Raw genomic sequence first — 21,602 nt, 5'->3', positions numbered from 1 at the left:
TTTCCTAACTGACATCAGACGTTTTATAACGTTTTATAGCATCTAAAATACCCAAAACAGGCAGGCTGATATTTTTATGAAAAATGAGCTCGAAACTGGGCAGATTCAGAAAGTTCCACTCCTTTGTTCGTGGCGTCACTATTGGTCACACACTGCCTTGCGGTCCAGAATAGCAGCCATCTGGACCGCAATGTAGCACCCATAAAATGCACAAGATGGCGCACAAGCTCTGTTGGAAATGGGCTGATTTGTCCCCTGGGAATTTGTGTAAGCTTACTGATTGGTTAAAAGTGATCGTTCGTCCCTGGTTCATGGCTCTTCAGGGTGTTAGAAGTCGGATGGTGAAATCAGCAGGAAGCCAGGTGTTGAACAGAATAAGTTATTTTAATCTTAGACAGCAGGAACATTGTGAGGTCGGTTGAGGAGAGACAGAGAGAGGGGGAGATAGACGTGTTGCGAGAGTATTTATATAAGACGGACAGGATGTGACATATAGGATGTAACATATAGAATGTGACATCATGTAAAGGATGTGACGTGTCAGGAAGTCCAAGAAAAACAAAACAATGCAATTAAAATATGTTCGTATAGCGAATTGCCCTAACACTTACACCTTCTCTATGCGTGTTACTGCAATTGGCTGCGACACACAACGATTCACCATTGCGTTATTTATGTAGTTTTCCTTCTAATTTCGCGATCAACAGTGTTTTCAGATGAAAAAAGTACCCAAAATGCATTGGGGGGGCTCTTTCCCGCTCACGGATGTTCCCTCCGTGACGTCACGTAGGGAATCGTCATCACCACAAAAACAAGACTTCCTGAATATTCAGCGTGAGTCTTCAAACGGAAAATATAGCTATATGCAGTTTGTAAAATGCATTCAGTAGAATTCATTTGAAGTGATTTTACAAATTATGGACGCAACTAGTCCGGGGTGTCGGTTGTCCTTTAATTATTATACAAACATGGTGGCAGCATGTCAATATGTGTGGCATCCATAACACAATGATAAGCCTGTTTATAGTCTTATCTCCTATCCTGCTGACTGTGGAGCTGTTTCAGGCTATTTGTCATGTTGTGTCTAATCAGATAGTTGTCGAACACTTGGACATGTTGCTGCGGGAATGATATAACGAGAGAAAAAAAGAACTACCTTTGTTCAAAAGTCAGGTTTTTTAACAATAACCTTATTTAGATAAAACCAGTGCCCAGCTGTGGCTTTTTGATTGTTCAAAATGGTGATTTAGGCAACACTGTGTGTAATAATGAACAATGAAAACATGTTAACTTGCCTTGCACACACATCGTCCTGTATGTGGATCACAGTCCGTCCCAGGTAGTGTTCCTTCTTTTGAGCAGTTGCAAGGCGTACACAGACCCTCCAGCCTCAAACCCGTCAAACCAGGGCCGCATGAATCACAACGCTGCCCTCCCACACCGGGCCTACACTCGCACTGGCCCCCCTCAGGCTCACAGAACGGACTCAAGGATCCCGAAGGGTCACAATTACACGGAACACAGCCGTCTATGTGGGAGAGGTTCCAATAACCAAATTCGCAACGATCACAAGACAGACCTGTGAGGAGAGAAAGAAAAGAATGGCACGATGACAGCAGTACTGACTATAAAACAGGCATTCTATGTTGTAAGAGTGCATATCAGAAGAAAAAAAATTAAAGGAGTTCCTCTGCTCTCTGATTTGAATCAATTGTGCATGAGAAAACATGTGAAAGCCAGAGAAATGGTGGTTGAGTGTATAAAACTGCCATCATTAGGGCCCGGGCCCTCTACATATGATGGATCACTTACCTAAGGCCAAACACTTAATTTCAGGAAAATAAATAAATTAAGGGACAACGAAGAATGGAAGGGGGAAAAGGCAAGGTGATGGAGGAAAACAGAGATGGATGGAGGTACCTAAAAATACACTCAGTTCCGATTTGCTTCCGTTTTGCTGTTGAAACAACCAGAGGCGAGGACCTCTTGACATCTCGTGAAGCAATCAGATGTATTTACATGTCAACGTTTATACCAAGTAAAGAAAACGAGTCCTCTCTAAATGCTTAGTTGTTGGTAAATTTGACATGGAATATTTGTCTTCAAATAAATTAGTTGAATCTTGGGTTTGTTTTTCCACTAACATGTATTTATTTTTGTATTGTTATTTTAACTCATTCACTGCCAGACATGTGCAAAAATGTGTCCACCTCAGTGCCAGAGTCTGGGTTATTTTCACTCAAATTCCAGGACCCACAGAATATTGACTATTCGGACTACATAAACATAAACTACAGCGTAAGAAAACGTAGACTCTGTTCCTTCATCAGGAAAAAGAATTAATTCCTAAATTATATGGGTCTGGAGTAATATGAGGTGCAAGTGGGGGCAGCTGTACAAAAGGCAAATGCAGGAAGGGAAAAAACATTGCCAGATATCTGACCAGCGCTTTTTCGGCATTATCAAGAAAAAAACAAAACCCAAACAAATTCAGGAATAGTGCTCCACATCATATTTTCAATTCCCGAATAAATTTGGGAATGGCAGCAAATGAGTTAAAGGACAACCGACACGTCCGGACAAGTTGCGTCCGTAATTTGTAAAATTACTTCAAATGACTTCTATGGAGCGCATTTTACGATTCCACTGCATATAGCTATATTTTAAGTTTTAAGACTCGTGCTAAATATTGAGGAAGTCTTGTTTTCGAGTTGATGATGATGCCCTACGTGACGTCACGGAGGGAACACCTGTGACCGAGAAAGCAACACACAATGCATTTTGAGTACTTTTTTTTTGTCTGAAAACACCGTGTTGATCGCGAAATTTGAAGGAAAACTACATAAATAAAGCGATGGTGAATCGTGTGTCGCAGCCAATTGTGCTAACAGGCATAAAGAAGGTGCAAGCTTCCACAAATTCCCAGCGGACAAATCAGCCCATTTCCAACGGAGCTTGTGCGCCATCTTGTGCATTTTCTGGGCGCTACATTGGAGTCCTGATGGCTCGAATTGATACGGAAGCACTTCTTTAATCGATCGCAAACATTTAATATTTCTTCTTCAAAACTATTTGAATCATATTCATAACTGGATGAGTAACAAGAACGCATCTTCTCTGAATCTGAACTCTCTGAAGCATTGTTTTGATTCTGGAGCAAGGCAGTGTGTGACCAATATCGACGTCACGAACAAGGGGGCGGGACTTTCTGAATCTGCCCAGTTCCGAGCTCATTTTGTGGCAGGTTTGGGACACTAAGTCATTTTTATTGCTGTTTTGCATTTGACTAAAAATATCAGCCTCCGTGTTTTGGGTATTTTAGATGCTATAAAATATTTTTCTGATGTCAGTTAGGACACAAGAAAATGGTGTCGGTTGTCCTTTAACAGACATCATTCTTTTCACCATTTGACAGTATGTATCCTGACTAAAGTACCGGACCCATATAATGTAGGTTTAATTGCCGATATCCCTCACTGCATAGCAAACACAACATTACTGAGAATGGACCTCAAAGTAGAATGTGCAGCCAGCGTACATGACGTAAAACATCAACAGCTTTCGTCATTTTAAAGTCTTACTTTTTTGGGGCGTGGGGGTTGGCCTAATAATAACAGAGGCCTGGGTCATATTGGAAGAGGTTGCAACAATACAACTGGGCTAGTTAAAGTGTGATGTGTGGTATGAGTGAGCAGTGCTTATTTGAATATGCCATACGTATTCCATGACAGGCAATCTGTCCCTAAATGGATGCCTCGGGGCAACACAGTCCCCACAGCCGTTTAGGAAGGAGCCCATTCTCATATGTGGTGGTATGAATGTGCGTGTGTGTGCGTGTGTGCGTGGGTGTACGCGTGTGTGTGTGTGCGTGTGTGTGTGTGTGTGTGTGTGTGTGTGTGTGCGTGAGTGCATGAAGTGAATTAGTAGAAATGCACAGGGCCACACGTGTGTGTATGTGGGTGTGTTTCCTGTTCTGGAGACTTGGCATTACCCCCAGTGCTCCCACTTTAATGGCTTGATAGATATGACTATTTCTCACCATAAATTATAATTCATACTAGTACAGACGTACTAAAAATGGAGACAATCAGGATGTGCACGTTAGTAAGGTAAAGAATTGAATCATGATATACTGCATGGTAACGGACCTTCACAATAAAATGACAATATGACAGAATTTAGGCCGACAATCTTAAATGACAGAACCATTAAAGGACAACCGACGTCTCCGGACAAGTTGTGTCCATAATTTGTAAAATGGCTTCAAATGACTTCTACTGAGTGTATTTTACAAAGATTCCACCGCATATAGCTATATTTTACGTTTTAAGACTTGTGCTGAATATTCCGGAAGTCTTGTTTTTGAGTTGGTGACGAGTCCGTACATGACGTCACTGAAGGAACGCCCCTGACCGAAAAAAGGACACATTGTAGCAGTCCTTCCATCACGTCAATGCTTGTTTGGTCTGAAAACCTAGTGTTGCACCAGAAAGAGCCAGAAGAGGGCGTCCTAACTCCATGGAAGGAATTTATCAGCCTGTGGAAACGGGCTGATTAATTCCTCACAGGGGGTCACCATTTTCTGCCTCTTTTCAGAATCAGAATACCTTTATTCGTCCCACAATGGGGAAATTTGCAAATTCTGGGTGAGACATTTCCCCCCAATGTTGTCTAAAAATGGCACGGAATAAATTGTTTAATCGATTGCAAACATGGATGCTTTCCTCTTCAGAACTATTTTAATCATAAACATAACTGGATGTGTAACAAGAAAGCATATTCTCAGAATCTGAAGCCATTGTTTTGATTCTCCAGCAATGCAAGACGTCTTGGCGTGACGTCACTAACTGGGGGCGGGACTTTCTGAAAATGCCCAATTCGCAGCTCAATTTTTGCAGATTTTGGACACTTTAAGTCATTTTTATTGGTGATTTTGAATAAAAGTATCATACTGCGTGTTTGGGGTATTTTAGCTGATTTAGATAAAACGTTTTTCTGATGTCAGTTACGAAACAAAAAACAACAACAAAAAAACAACGGAAAAAAGTGACGTCGGTTGTCCTTTAAGTCGTGTCAACTGACGCTATTTGGGTATTATCAAGTCTTTTTCAAGTGAAGACAGGAGGTGTGACTGAGGCTAGATGACACAGAAAAGGATAATTTAAATGGAATGAGTAAATGATACTAGTTTAGGCAGATAAGGAAACCTAGGAAAACATTGCTAATATGGCGCCGAAGCAAATGGCAGGCTCGGTTACACGCGCCCTAGTAGTGTTCCTCCATACTTATTTGTCATGTCTTTTTTATGATACTCGTGGACCGTATTCTACCGGAGACAAATTACTTGCGTGTTCTACAGACTTGGCCAATAAAGATGATTCCATTTCTGATTGACTGTATTTGAAACACACACACACACACACACACACACACACACACACACACACACACACACACACACACACACACACACACACACACACATATATATATATATATATATATATATACACATATACATATATACATATATATATATATATATATATATATATATATATATATATATTTTTTTTTTTTAACATAACACTGATGTTCATAGTGTCCCGGGTGAACTCGAGCCTCAGTCCTCTGACATTGGGGTGATCACAATCACACTTAAGGGGAATTTAGTCTTCAATTGACCAAAAATGATGTTGTAGAAATGGGGGAAAAAACATGCAAGTCGAGAAAACGTCACATTGGAAGGGTTTGAGCCGAGATTCGAACCTGTGATGAGGTTTCGATTGTGAGGCGGCCAGACTAACCACTGCAGCGTCCTACCCAGTTTGTATGAGCGTATGTATTTTGAGGATATGACCCAGCCCTTTTATCAGTAGCAGCTGGTTAACAGGCTCATGCATCACCATTTCAAACGATATTATGTACACACTGCACCCTGGCACCACGCTAAGAGTGTGTATGTGTGTCTGAATGTGTGACCGCCTGTACACATTCCAGCGACGTCCCTCTGAAGCGTGCCTGCCATCGCTCCGCTCAAAGTATCAGCTTGGCGGTAATAAATTGCCATAATCAAATCTCATTTCTGAAAAATACCTGTGGGAGCGGGCAAACAAACAAGGACGGAAGAAAGGGAAGGCGAGGTCTTGTTAGAGGGAGAGCGGGGGTGGGGGGGTATAGAGTACAAGGGGCTGCAGCAGTTTGTTTTAATCAACTTGGCATTGAATTAGAGAATTAAATAGCAGCTTACTGCCTGATGGAATGCATTCACACCCTCACATAGACACAAAAGAAAACTTGCAGAAAATGGATACAGCTTGGCAAAAACAAAATTACACTGGCTCCCTGTTTCACATATTCTTCAACGGACATAGACACTTTACCAACTTTGAACAAACACGTCTGCACACGCGCACACAAGCGAGGGGCCCTTGATAGTGAGGCTTAGCAATAACCGCGATGCGTTGAATTAAGGAGCGCTGGCCGGTTTTGCATTTCATACGGGCGCGCTCTTCAAAGAAACACAGGGGAGAGAGTGAAACCATTTATCACAAAGAGCCGCACAACGGCTGCAAGCATCGCCAGCGGAAAAGCCTGTTTATTTTGGCTGGCATAACACTTTGGGCTATGGATGTGTATGCCTATGAAAGGGTGTACACACATGCCTATTTGGAGTGCGCACAGTTTGTCTACTTTCGCCTGTTTATGCATGCGCGGCTATGACGGAAGAGTAAATGTATCAATTGACATTTCAATACTTATCATTGGAAAATTTGAAATTTGACCATGCATCCATTTTCGACAGTTTTTGTTTTCATTAGGGTCATGGGTGCCTAGGAGCCTATCCCAGCTATGAGAGGGAGGCGGGTACGATTTTCGACTAGGCGCTCGGCAGTCTCAGGCCATATATGGTCAAATAGGCTTATTCTTGGCACATTTGAGCATCCACCGATTCTGACATGAATGTACTTTGGGAGGAAGTCAGAGTATAAATAAATGCAAGCTTGGAGAAAAACTGCTATCGGTCCACAGGTGAATCGACCAATGATTTTCACTAAAAGGTGTAATTTTCTTTATAAATGAAATGCATAATAATGGTCCAAATCTTTTAGCATGTTGCCGCTTTATGATCTATTATGGCACACTTGACTGCCATGGCATCCTCATTGTTCATTACTAAATTGTTTTTAATTGTGTTTCTTTTCTGCTACTCTACTACAAAAGTCGAAAAGGGATGGCCAGGAAAAGATGATGATGACAGAACAGAGCAGAATATTACAACATTGGTTTTGTCGATGCAATATGTTTTTCTAGTGTCAAGAAATAATGAGTCCTCTACACATTTCTAGTCACTATTAGATCTTTTGCTACCCATGTGCACATAATATAATGGCAGATGTGGCGTACCTGTCACATGGGATTTGCACTGACACTGTCCTGTATGCTGGTTACAGCTGGCAACACTTCCTGGAGTGGAACCGACGGTCCCCGTGTCATTACAGCTACAGCGAGTGCAGCCCTCTGGATTGGAAGCTTGAAGACCATACCAGCCAGGTGAACAGTCTGCGCAGCGCCGACCCACTACAGCCGCCTTACACCGACACTGGCCTCCAACCTGGAGGTGTGAAATGTAGTGGGACATTGACCGGAAGTAACGGTCAAAAGGAAAAATACATAAAAATTCAACTTCAACACCTATCCTCAAATGACATTTTGTAGTCATGACAAGATAAATGTGTTACCTGGACACACACAGTGCTGCCGTTAACAGTTCCAGCAGTGTGACATTCGCAGGGCTGGCACACATGGACTGAAGTGGGATCTGACTGCTCCAGTCTGAAAAAGCTACTCATACACAGCTCACAGTTCCTACCTGAGCAAGAAAGGGATGAATAAAACTTTGTAAAAACACAAAGCAAGAAATCAAGGAATGCTGGAAATGATTAAAGGCATCAAGAGCACCCCTAATGTAAAGATAAAAGCTTAGGTCAGGTAACTTCATTTGTTTCAGGAGTGGGAAAGGCGACTTTGTGAGAGGGAGACTAAGATATATAGATATATATATATATGTATGTATAGATAGATACCTTTATATCTGTATCTATATATACATAGATAGATACATATATATCTATATATCATTGTATGAGGTAGACATTGGCATAAAGGGTCTAGCCCAAGGAACCACACTGGATGATGTTTTGTGCTCATTGTTTTTCTCTTCCTGAAGCGGGATTCGAACCCTCATCTCCCATATGCCAAACGGCTGACTTTATCAGCTGATGTATCCAGCTCTGGTTTGGGGTTCACTGCCCCAAGTGCTCCGACGACGGGGGACAGACAGCACTCATGGTGGGTGAGACGAGGATTTTTATATATATTATATATATATAGATCTATGTGTAGATATAACAGTAAAGTCTCGTTATATCAATAGTACTGCTTATTACGTTACTATTTCTATGAACGCAAGGAGAAAATTTACATGCCGCGGGATCGGATATATCGATAGTCCGGTTATATCAATATTTTTTCCAACTCCCGAGAATATCGATATAACGAGACTTTACATAAAATAATAAACTAAAAAACACTTTATACATGTAAAATTTTTGATCATACAATACCCATTGTATTGTGCATGCAGTTGTCACAGACTCCACCTCCTCCCAGATATTGTTCTGTTGGTTGATCATCAACCCGGATATCGTAGTGACAGGTGTAGGCATGGTTATGGCACTGGCAAGGCCGACAGTTCATTGGCTGGAGTTGATCACCTGGCCGAAAGGGTTTGTCATTGTAGAGGGATCCGCAGTGTTGGCACTGGAAGGAATGAAGAATTGATCAAGACATGTACCGTATTTTGAATATGGCGCACCGGAATATAATGCGCAGCGTCAATGAATGAAAAATGTTTTCCAAACATAATATATAAACATTTTCCATATATAAGGCACAGTACATTATAAAGTGCTACAGTAGAGTCTGAAATTATGCACTACTTCTTCTACAGGGAAAATCGAGTCAGTGGCTGCTGACAGCAGTTGCGAGACCTACTACAACTCAATACTACTTCACATATAAGGCACACTTGCTTATACGGCGCAGGGTCCTCTTTTGAAGAAAATCAAGGCTTCTGCACCTTATTCACTGGAATATACGGTATTTAAGAGCCCAAATAAATAAGACCACCATCAACTCCGCATTTCTTCCAATCGTATATTATATAATATATTATACAAAAACAATGGCTATAGGTCAAAGGATTTGTCTTGATATGTCATTTATCTCCATAATAGGCCCAATTAAAATTTGGATTCCTCAATGTGAATGAAGTGTTGATTATGAAGTTATTTAAGACATGGAAACTAACGGAAGAATACATTTGAATACCATTTGCAGGGGGCCATTGATTTCATAAGATCCAAAGTAGTTGGATGAAGCAAATTAATTTACTAAACATATTGGAATTACATTTGGATTGGATTGGATTGGATTTGCCTTTATTAGTCTCACAGTGGAGAAATTTACATTTCACAGCAGCAAAGTGATGAAAAACAAAATACATGAGCTGCTGGAAAGGCAGCCACTCTCGGGGCGCCGTCTTGAAGTCAAAAGAACAAAAAAAAAACTAAATAACAAATAATATGACAGCATAGACACAATATGACAAAACAAAACACAGAGAGACATTCATTCTTCAGGACTTGCTGTACCCTCTTTGTGATGACATGAAGCAGTTCTAGATGAAAGAGGAGAGGATCAAAGTGTCTTTCCACCAGTGGATCAGGGACATCATGGTGGAATGTGCACGTCGACTACAAGCTAAATGTTGAACGCAAACACGCAGCTGTAGCATCCATTGACGAAAAGAGATTGTCTCACATCTCCTGTTTCACATAAATCTGCTTCAATTCCAAGCCGCAACAGTTCCACATACGCTATGCAATCAACCTTCTCTAACAACAATTATTTAATTGCTACAAGCTTTTTACAGCATCCCTGGAGGTTTTTGAATCAATACACCCATGTTGAAAATGTGATTTTGTCAAAACAAGTGCCACACAGAGGCTGTGTGTAATAAAACATTGGCTTTGTAACAAAGGCCTTTTGTTTCTGTACATAAAACCAGTCCTGTGACATAGAGATCATCTTTGAAAACAAAAGAAAAGAACAAGACACAATGAGAGAGCAATAAATGAAGACAGAAATCAGTGGCCCATGTTAATAATCATATAAGACAGAAAGAATACACGATTGAACACTTTGTAGAGAGCCGTGAGATATTGGATACTTTCTTAGAGGAGGGCGGTGCATTTACACACAAATCAAGTCATTCACACAGCGAAGGGAAATGGGAAACGCTAATGAGGAATGACTTGCAACAGCCAACATTCTCTCACAGGCACACCTTCATGTCAAAATAAACACGGCAAGGTATGTGTGGAGCACTGGGTGGGAGGAGTATAAAATAAAAAAATGCATTTTTTTTATAGCAGAGTGCAGCGGCTGAGGCGAGAAACAGCAAGTACGAGGGCTTTGATTTTGTTCGGCAGTCAGTACAAATTAGGGTGTACAAGGGGGCATCAAATGGGGGGGATTAAAAATGTATTAAAAAAAACACAGGAGTTCCTCCCTTACGTGACACATGCAGAGCTATATTGGGCCTATTAGGTATGACATCCAGAGGAGGGTGCCCAGAAGAGGAAAATGGGAGGGAGGAGACAATTGGTTAGAAGAGAAATTAAATAACATACAAGCCCCATGGTAAGCGAGAAATCATTTTAAACATATTATTCAGGATTCACAATCAATGTTTTGTGAAATACAATTCACAAATGAACAAAACATTGCCCAATACAGTGGTACTTCTACTTGGGAAATGAATTGAATCTGGAATAATTCTGAATGACAACATTTTGTCAGTACAGACACATGTAAATAGGTTAATGCGTTCTCTCTTAGCCTAATGGGAATCCAGGTGGATACTCATTCAATAGCCGATGGCAGAGATGCTATAATAAGTATGTTGCGTTCAGAAAACCCGGAGCTGCGGGGAGCAGCCCTTACAGTATTTTTACCTTTCATGTCTTAAAATGTCTTTTGTAGCTTGAAAGTTTCAAATGAAAAGATCGTAAGTAGAGGTATTACTATCGATGAGAAGGTTTCTTCAGCCATCATCTGTACAAAAGTGAAGGTTTCGGACGTTTCGCCTCCTATCCAAGAGGCTTCGTCAGCGAACTAAAGTCTGACTGGTCGTATCGGCCCCATTTATATATCCCTAATGTCCAGACCGAACGAAACCAATAATTCTCAAGATTCTAAAAGGAGAGGAGTAGCAGTACCGTACATTGCAGGAGTTTCTGAAAAATTACAAAGAGTCCTTTGGCAACATAAAATTCCTACTTATTTCAAACCGATAAACACGTTAAGGCAAAAATTAGTGCATCCAAAAGATAGGCTACCAAATGAAAAACAAAGTAATGTAGTTTATTCCATACATTGTAAGAATGAAAATTGTAAAGAGCAGTACATTGGGGAGACTTAACAAATTCTCAAAAAAAGACTTTATCAACATCGCAGGGATAATACTAGTGGGCCTCAATCGGCAGTACATTTGCACCTAAAAGCTAGCAACCACTCATTTGACGACAATGAGGTTAAAATCTTAGCGAAAGAACATAGATGGTTTGAAAGGGGGGTGAAAGAGGCGATTCTTATAAAACAACAAAATCCTTCATTAAACCGGTCTGGTGGTGTGAGGTTCAATTTGGATCGTTCATACAATAGCCTGCTCAGGCAAAACAGGTTAGGCAACTTTCGCAATGCTGATGAGGGTCGTTATGCTGATGAGGTGATACCGGGGGGAGTGGGTGTAATAGGCCAATCGTTAGTCAGGAATGTAGGAACAATCAGTGGGGCCACAAGGGGGGGGTCCCGCGCCCCCCCAACCTGAGAGTAGGGACCTATCATAGCTGTGTCCGGCGCCACCAGGTCTGGACATTAGGGATATATAAATGGGGCCGATACGACCAGTCAGACTTCAGTTCGCTGACGAAGCCTCTTGGATAGGAGGCGAAACGTCCGAAACCTTCACTTTTGTACAGATGACGGCTGAAGAAACCTTCTCATCGATGGACCACTCCTGTACGACTGAGAGCTTACACAGACGTATTGCTGCCAACTTTGGGAGAGACATCCTTCTGCTGGTACGTAACTTAGAAAAGGCCACTTTTAAATTAGCTGATTTAAAGAACCACCTCAGATTCAATCTTAGATGTAGACAGAGCCGGTTAATTCCTAAATGCTTGAAGCAAGCACCCCTGGAACCCGGATACTTAGCCGATAAAATGCAACAAAATTATACTAGGAAAATTCTAAATTTGCGAATTAGGAGACTTAACATAGAGATAAAAAACAAACAGTCAGAAATAGAAACTTATTATCAGCGATTACAAACTAATCTTACCCACAAAATCTATCAGGAAGTGTGTGAATTTACGAAATCCGGTTATATGAGGCACCACAGCAAAACCAAAGAGAGACAAAAGGGTAAATTTCAAAAATTACTTTTACTGAAACAATCTCAGCTACTGGTAAACACGCGTAAAATTAGGTATGAACAGTTTGCAAGGGAGAATTGGATCAAAAATTTGTCAGACAGAGATCTCTCAGAGACAGAAAAGGCGGTACTTACCAAAGGTTTAAATTTCTCAGTGACTCCTAAAACTATACCTACAATAGATTATATCACAGCTACTGAATCGGCTATTAAAAATAACAAACTTTCGTATGCAGAGGCAGTTGATCTACGCATTAAAATATCAGCTCTTCTCAGTAGTGCCAAACTTCCTCCGTCCAACATAACATTAGAAGAGAGAAAGGCGTTAACTACTCTACAAAAAGACAAAAATATCACTATTTTGCCAGCAGACAAGGGCAGATGCACAGTGCTGCTCAACACATTGGATTATGAAGACAAAATGAATAGGTTAATCAGTGATTCTAACACGTATGAGCAACTAAAAAGGGACCCTTCCAATAGATACAAGAAAGAAATGATTGACTGTCTCCAAAAGCTAGAGAAAGGAAAACATATAGACAAACAGATGTATTTTAGATTATACCCGGGAGAGGCCACGCCATGTATCTATGGCCTGCCAAAAATACATAAAGAAGGGTTCCCCCTCCGACCCATTGTTTGTAGCATTGACTCCTCTACACACAATGTAGCCAAATATTTAAAAACTATTTTAGCTCCGTTGGTTGGTAACACAGAATACCACGTAGAGAACACCACAGGGTTTGTAGAGAGGATCAAAGACCTCATATTGGAACCTGAGGAAACTTTGGCATCATACGATGTGACTTCTCTCTTTACATCTGTCCCAACCCCAGCAGCAGTCTCAGTGGTGAGGACGAGGCTGCTGGCGGATGTTTCTCTGCATGAAAGAACCAAACTGAAACCGGATCACATCTGCCAATTATTAGAAATCTGCCTTAATACTACGTATTTTCAATTTCGGGAAACATTTTATAAACAAATCCATGGTTGTGCTATGGGCTCACCAGTTTCACCCATAGTGGCTAATCTTTACATGGAAGAGATGGAGAAACAGGCCCTCACATCCTTCCCAGGGACAAAACCTAGACACTGGTTTAGATATGTGGACGATACTTTTGTCATAATTAAGAAACAAGAAATTCAATCCTTCACAGATCATCTCAACTCTGTAGACTTCAACATTAAATTTACTCGTGAGGACATTCAAGAGAACCAACTAGCCTTCTTGGATTGTAAAGTAATTATAAAAGAGGACAGAGCGCTAAAAACAGAAGTCTTTAGGAAGGCTACGCACACTGACCAATACTTACTTTTTGACTCTAACCACCCTTTACAACATAAACTAGGAGTTATCAGAACCCTCCAGCATAGGGCTAAACTAATACCAACTAGCACTGAAGGTAGAGAAAAGGAGTCAAAACATATCAGGAGAGCACTCACTAACTGTGGGTACCCTCAGTGGTCATTCAACAAATGTCAGAAAGAAAGAATAGCGAACAAAACCAATAATTCTCAAGATTCTAAAAGGAGAGGAGTAGCAGTACCGTACATTGCAGGAGTTTCTGAAAAATTACAAAGAGTCCTTTGGCAACATAAAATTCCTACTTATTTCAAACCGATAAACACGTTAAGGCAAAAATTAGTGCATCCAAAAGATAGGCTACCAAATGAAAAACAAAGTAATGTAGTTTATTCCATACATTGTAAGAATGAAAATTGTAAAGAGCAGTACATTGGGGAGACTCAACAAATTCTCAAAAAAAGACTTTATCAACATCGCAGGGATAATACTAGTGGGCCTCAATCGGCAGTACATTTGCACCTAAAAGCTAGCAACCACTCATTTGACGACAATGAGGTTAAAATCTTAGCGAAAGAACATAGATGGTTTGAAAGGGGGGTGAAAGAGGCGATTCTTATAAAACAACAAAATCCTTCATTAAACCGGTCTGGTGGTGTGAGGTTCAATTTGGATCGTTCATACAATAGCCTGCTCAGGCAAAACAGGTTAGGCAACTTTCGCAATGCTGATGAGGGTCGTTATGCTGATGAGGTGATACCGGGGGGAGTGGGTGTAATAGGCCAATCGTTAGTCAGGAATGTAGGAACAATCAGTGGGGCCACAAGGGGGGGGTCCCGCGCCCCCCCAACCTGAGAGTAGGGACCTATCATAGCTGTGTCCGGCGCCACCAGGTCTGGACATTAGGGATATATAAATGGGGCCGATACGACCAGTCAGACTTTAGTTCGCTGACGAAGCCTCTTGGATAGGAGGCGAAACGTCCGAAACCTTCACTTTTGTACAGATGACGGCTGAAGAAACCTTCTCATCGATGGACCACTCCTGTACGACTGAGAGCTTACACAGACGTAGAGGTATTACTGGACACAAAATACAAGAAGTATTCAGTCATGGTAAAAAAAAAGTAATAATAAATAAATAATAACAATAAAAAATGCTGATATATGAGAATAGGGTGCTGGTCGGGCCACCATTTTTCATCAGTGCCACATAGCACCAGGCACTTCCAAACCAAATGAATAAAAAAAAGTAATTTTAAAATATGGAAAACGTATGTTCATACACACAATGCATGGTTTGATAAAAATAGCAATGTGCTCAGCCAACAGCAAAGGGTTTGAAGCAAACAGTCAAATTAGCAAATACATGTACAATGGAACCAGCAGTTACAAAACTGGAGATCAACTTTATAAGTTAAGCAAAAAATATTGTAAAAAAATGTGGGTTTTTTTTCTAACATAGATGGCACACATAGTTTTTGCTTGTAAATTAAATGTATTATTCTTATTATTAATATAAATGTATTGCAGCACACGTTTAAGGAATATTAAGAACAATGCATCAGTTAGAAAATGTGTCAACATCTTTCTCTAGATTATAAAGCTCTGTTCCTATGTGGAGGCACTTCAGAGGCAATGCTAGGAAGTCCTGGATGTGTGCTCTTGTGTGTGCACTCAGGTACAACTCTGTATGCCACTGAGCAATTTATATTCAACTTGCCCATCTTGTTACATTTCAATGGCCTAAAATGGCATCAAAGTGAATCCAATTACATTCTTCTCAGCACGATGAACAGACTGCGCTTGTAGGTTTATTTTCTTGGAGTCATCCACTGGGAAGGAGCTCAAGAGCAAGATGGAGTAAGTGTAAGTAAGTTTCTCCCATATCCATCCTTCCCTGATCATGCCCCTCTCCTCTCCTCAAACTGAATACACCCATCATCCCACCCTTGTTTCCCAAGTCTCTTTTGCTCATTTTCCCATCTGTCTCCTTAATGCACACTTTCCCCACATATCTGGCATTCCCCAACAACTTGTTCTCATAGCTACTTAGAGTATGTGAGCAGGAAATATTACCATAGCAAATGAAAAGGGGGAGGATTTCTCTCCCCTTTCTTTTTATTCAATGTTGCATTACCCTCCCTCTCTCGTAGCCTGCTAATTAGTCGAGGGATTGGTGTTTGGGAGTTAAGAGTGCACATATTCATCCTCTTCATCAAATGAAACCTTTTCAAATGGAGATTTTAATGGTTCTCCGTTTTCTGAAAACAGTCTAGGTGACTAAGTCCGATAGGTCTTGATCTATGTGGTATTAATTTTCTTACTTCATATCTCAACATTAAGTGTGATGCCTATAACCTGAAGCAAGGCTGTTACCACCATGACTATGATTGCAAATCAAAAATTGTCACATGGCCGAAATAAGACAATGGTAGTGAATATGGGAATCAGAAACCCTTTGATAGTCCCATCATGGGGAAATTTGCAGTATATACCACAAATTGACCACCACAAGAAACTTTGGTCATCATCACCATTTGTTGTTAAAGCGCTATATAAATCAATATGTATTGTATCATGATCATCATCATCATCATCATCATCAAGATTTCACTGCTGTACTTATGCTGGGTAATATAAATTATAGAATTATTATTAATAATAAGAATAATATATTTTTTAAGTTGGATCTCAACTTATTTGAAGAGATCACTTCTTGCAGATACACGATCATAGTTAAGCTAAAATGTAGGGAAGCAAACTATACTGTAAACCACATTTTCCCGGTGAATGTTCTGTAAAAACCTGCTGAGTGAGAAGCCTTCTCTAATGGATGTGTGGACATTCAGATGGCCTGTCACAAGTGACTATGTGTGTGCGTGTGTTTGCGGGTGTGCCTGCGCAGGATTGGTCTGCGATAATCTGCTGGGGCAACTCATTTTATCCTAAAAGCCATGACCAATTTCACGCTCCCACTGGAAAGGTCGTGCCCTGAAAGTGTGTGTGTGTGAATGTTCATGTTTGTGTGCACACATACGCTCGTGTTGTGTGTATCTAAAGTTAACCCGGTTAACCCCTGCCTAGGTGCAAATCTGCTGTTGAAGCAGATGTTTGCAGGAGAGATGCTGGGCAGTCCTTCTTAACGTCACAGCCTATCAATATCCATCAGCCACAGATGCAAATGCGGACAGAAAAGTGCCACTTTGAATGATATTACAACAGCCATATTACTTTATTCAGACTGTTTTTCTGGATACATTTAGCTACTTTTTTGTAATCACCAGGGAGAAAAGTTAGGGACAAGAACATATTACTCAATTAATTGATCATTAAAAAGTCTGTCAACTCTGTGAAATTAAATTGTTAACTGTGTCTTGAAGCAATGAGCGCAGTTGCTGTTCATTAGTCCGATCCTCAAATTCATTGTCACGGGTTCAGAACATTTGAGGGATATTCAATTAAGTGTTTTTTTCTGCAAAAAAACATAATCTATGTATGTATTGATTGTTCACTTTCTCGCTAGTCAAAATTGCTTTCAACTGTGTTTCGTAACAATTGTGTTTTGGGAGTTCTGTCCAGTGGCAACTTTTCAATGCCTCCTGGTCCACTTTAAACACAATTTTACATAGCACTGAGGAAGAGTAAAATCAAAACAAAGCATCGCTTTTATGTGGTTCGTGGCTTCCCCCAAATTAGATTATTTTGCTGTGACACAGATATAACTTCAAATATAATTTTGCCTAAAGAGTGCACTTTAAATTTTTCATCATGACATCAAAGACAAAAACAAATAAATCAGAACTAGATAAGATGCAAAGTTGCATTTAAAATTTGCCACATCCCCAAAATATATAGACCTGTCCCCTATACAGTATTGCCCACAAAAATATTTGAGAGAGGGAAAATGCAATTAAAAGACTCACTGTTTGGGATCTTGGAAAATCAGGCCTGCAGCATAGTATGGTATGGAATGGTATGGTGTGATATGAAATACATGATATAGTTTTCAATTTGACTGAATCTATCAGATGTGGAGGGACGGAATGACAGATTAAGTGTGACTCGGAGTGCACATAAAACAGCATCAAAAGACACAGTAAGAAAAGAAAGGGGTTGGGGTGAGGGCTGCATGTTTGAGTGTGTTTGAGCTTCTGCGAGTTATAAGAGTGTGTCTTCCGAGGCCCCCGTTGATCATCTTGACACATGTCTGAGCATTTCTGTCACTTTAATGTCACTGTGGAAATTCTGCAGATTAGTTGAACATCCGTCACGGTGCGAGGCCGATTCAAGTCAACAGAACACATGCAATATTAAACGGTAATATTCCCCACAGCCTTTTATTACCGAGGTAGAAGAAAGGTCTTGAATATTCACTGTGAGCGATGAGGTGTAAAGGCTTTGGGAGAAACATGCAAAGGGACATACAAACGCATGCAGGCACGCATGCATGTTTGCATGCTGTCTTTTACCATACCCTCCAGTGACAGAAATATGCCAGGCATCCGCACAACAAAGCAAATCTGAGTTATCGTATTTAAGGTGAAAATTAAAACAACCTTAAAGATTCATCATTCATTCATGATTATTCAATATGGAATATTTTGGGCCTTATTGAAAAAAAAAGTCATCTTGCGTCAGAATCATAAAGCCTTTAATCGTCTCACAATGGGGAAATGTGCATTTTGTCATCAAAGAAAAATATTTATAAATAAATGAAATACATACAATAATATATTTTTTAATTACTATGAGGGGGAAAATAATTGATGCTCATGGTAACTGAAGGAGGTTTCTTTATTTGAACTGCAACAATTTCGATGGAATAGCTCTGCACCATTGGGGCAGCAGAAAGATGGATTAAAATAAATAAAATGCTTGCGACACGGGCCAAATTTGACTAGAGCGGTGCCAAGGAAAAAGTGCGGTGAAATGGAGCAAAAGACAAATAGAGAGAAAGACATCTGATTAGCAATGCAAGCTGAGGGAATGTCATTGTTCTAGTCGATTTAAGACATTATTTCAACTGCGACCCAGGAGAGACGGCATGAGACAGGAGCCGACAAAGGATGGTTGAGACAGGGGGAGCGCGGGTGTAAAAGAGATAACAAGGGCGTAAAAGAGGAACAGATTTTAATGCGTATTTGTCAGAAATGTAATTGACAATGTCTCATTAAGTGTGCGCCTTATGTGACAAATTGCATTTTTGTCTGTTCGTCACATATGGTAACATTTCAAATCAAGTCGGAAAGCTTGACTTTCGGCTAGCAACAGAAGCAATGCTTGTCGAGAGCTCTACGCTAGCTGACTCAAACACACCAATGCACATGTGTATCAATGATACATTAATTTGTGAATAATTCAGGCAAGCAAAGAGGTGCATGTGACCAGAACTTTTCACTGATGACCAACTTAGAGGTGTGTTAGAAAGAAACGAAACAAGTCTCATGTCACTAAATATCTCTTCAAAGCCCAACTAAAAGTTTTGCCATGAGAGAATCAAGTTCAGCTCAAGTGAGCAGATTTACTGATGGTGTCACCAAAGAGAACAGACTTGCCAGAAAGTCATCACAGGTGGTGATTCATGGATCTTGGAGTGCGACCCAGGGAACAAATGCCAAGGCCTGCAGTGGCAGTGTCAAATGTTGCCAAAGCTGAAGATAGCAAGGGAGCTGAAGTCCAAAGTCAAGTTGACGGCACTCTTCAATGTGACAAGCATTGTGAGTTATTGGCATCAGGGCCAGATGATTAGCGAGCGAGTCAATGAGGAGATCCTGCGGTGTTTGCTTTGTTCACTTGGCAAGACGAGATGAATGTTTTGGGTAAACCACTTAAAGCAACTTCACATTCGAGCTTACACACAATATATTGACCATTCAAAAGTTCTCAGACAAGAAAAAAAATGGGAAAGAGAAAATCAGCACATCGGGCTTCCGTCTACCCTCAGTGAGCGAGCTTCTGTGTGATTTTTTTCCCTTCTCTTTCCCAAGTTTTGGGGTGTCATCAAGGGGATCCGTTTTAAGAACACCAACAACATCAAGATGAACAAAGATGAGGAACAATACCAGACTCCAAGACATTAACTCAACCATTACCAGACGATGTGCAAAAGTGCGCCCACTCCAGTGCAAGGGTTTTTGTCATGTTCACTCAAATTGCAGGACCCACAAAATATTGAGTTTTCGGACTACATGAACATTCAATACAGCGTTAGAAGCTTTAGATTCTCTTCTTTCATCAGAAAAGAGTTCTTTCATCAGATAAAAAGTTATGGGTCTGGAGTTAACTGAGTTTGAAATCGGGGCTGCTGTACAAAACAATACAATACATACTGATTTATACAGCACTTTAACAACAGCTGAAGCTGAAACAAAGCGGCAAACATGGACAAAAGGCAAATGCTGCCCACTCGTGGAAGGGTAAAAACATTGCCAGAGGTCTGACCAGCGCTTTATCTGCAACTCCCGCAACAACTCGAACAAACTCATAGTGGGGATTGAAAATGTCACTTCGCACCAAAAGAAGACACCTGGACATTGATATTACTCAGTTGAATGAGTCTGTCTGTTAAAATATTTGCTACTCACATTATGTCCCTCAGTGTGGCTTTCAGGCAGACACAGGCAGCGGTAGGGGGAGACGCTGGTATCACAGTGATCAGCGTGGCCGTGACACTCACATCTATGTGCATAGCAGAAAGTGCAAGAAATGTAAGACAGGTCGTGTGCGGGTATTCTCGTCAAAAACATTGCGTAAACAAAAATATTCTTACAGCTGCAACCAAGAAAATGGATGAAAAGATTTTCTTGCTTCAAAATTTATGCTTTGACCAGTATGTTGGAGAAATGATAGAAGGGCCATTAGCAAGCTCCCATTCAACATTTATAAATGTCATGCAGAAAATGATCAGAGCAACATAACATGCAGCAGACAACCATGGCCCTCACTCACTCTCTCTCTCTTTCACACACAGCCACGTAGCGAGACATCCGTTTAATTATTCATTCAGACACTCGCATGATTTTCTTTCTTTCATTTGTTCTTCTGTGTATCCTTTCACCTCCTGCTCCCTCTGTGCCATTTTTTTGTTCTCCAGTGACCAGATTAATGAAACGTGATGCAGATGAGCACTTTCCATTCTTTTTTAACAAGCGTTTGTAGAAGGTAGCATTGTTTTTGTTGTAGCCAACTGACTCGCCCCTAGATGTACAGCATTTAAAATGTTTCTCTCTTTTAAATTTAAATTACTGCATTTAATGCAATGTAAGGCACTTTCAATAATTGGCCTATTTTATACCTTTATTTATCTATATGGCCCATTGCATTATGAAAGGCGTAGAATGGAAGCCACAAAAGTGGCTGTGGGTGTAACAAAGCATTTTAAAGAACATTTAAATTATTATGTCCAAAAAATCTGAATATTGATACATATAAGCCACACAAAGTGCATGTACTGCTTTCACAATAGCTACCATGCAGCACACCCGTACTTTTTCTCTGTGTATGTCTCACATTTACATTTTTTGTTGTTGAATTGACTCTTTTTAAAATCTGCATTCTCTCATGTCATGACCATTTATATGCAACGTGAAAATAGAATGGGAGGGAATGGAAAGGATTCAAGGATGACATTCTACTTATTCAAAGGTAACAAGCGACTAATTAAAATAGCTAAGTGGGAATGGAAGGACAGTAAGAAATGATTGCCGACTGTATAATAGTCTTATTACCGGTCGTA

At 40.4% G+C, this 21,602-nt stretch overlaps 1 protein-coding gene across 1 annotated transcript in view; it reads right to left on the bottom strand.

Annotated features, from left to right (window-relative positions):
- Positions 1-21,602, bottom strand: part of ush2a (Usher syndrome 2A (autosomal recessive, mild)) — a 186,114-nt gene that overhangs the window by 145,415 nt on the left and 19,097 nt on the right. The window contains 5 exon segments of the mRNA XM_088992788.1: positions 1,296-1,579; positions 7,408-7,615; positions 7,743-7,873; positions 8,628-8,823; positions 20,452-20,545. Coding sequence (XP_088848914.1) covers positions 1,296-1,579; positions 7,408-7,615; positions 7,743-7,873; positions 8,628-8,823; positions 20,452-20,545 — 913 coding nt within the window.

The sequence above is a fragment of the Hippocampus bargibanti genome, linkage group LG03, assembly GCF_051943395.1.
Source record: "Hippocampus bargibanti isolate YZ-2025 linkage group LG03, ASM5194339v1, whole genome shotgun sequence".
In the NCBI taxonomy this organism is placed as follows: Eukaryota; Metazoa; Chordata; class Actinopteri; order Syngnathiformes; family Syngnathidae; genus Hippocampus; species Hippocampus bargibanti.
The sequence above is the reverse complement of the archived record's forward strand: the minus strand, read 5'-3'. Positions and strand labels throughout refer to the sequence as shown.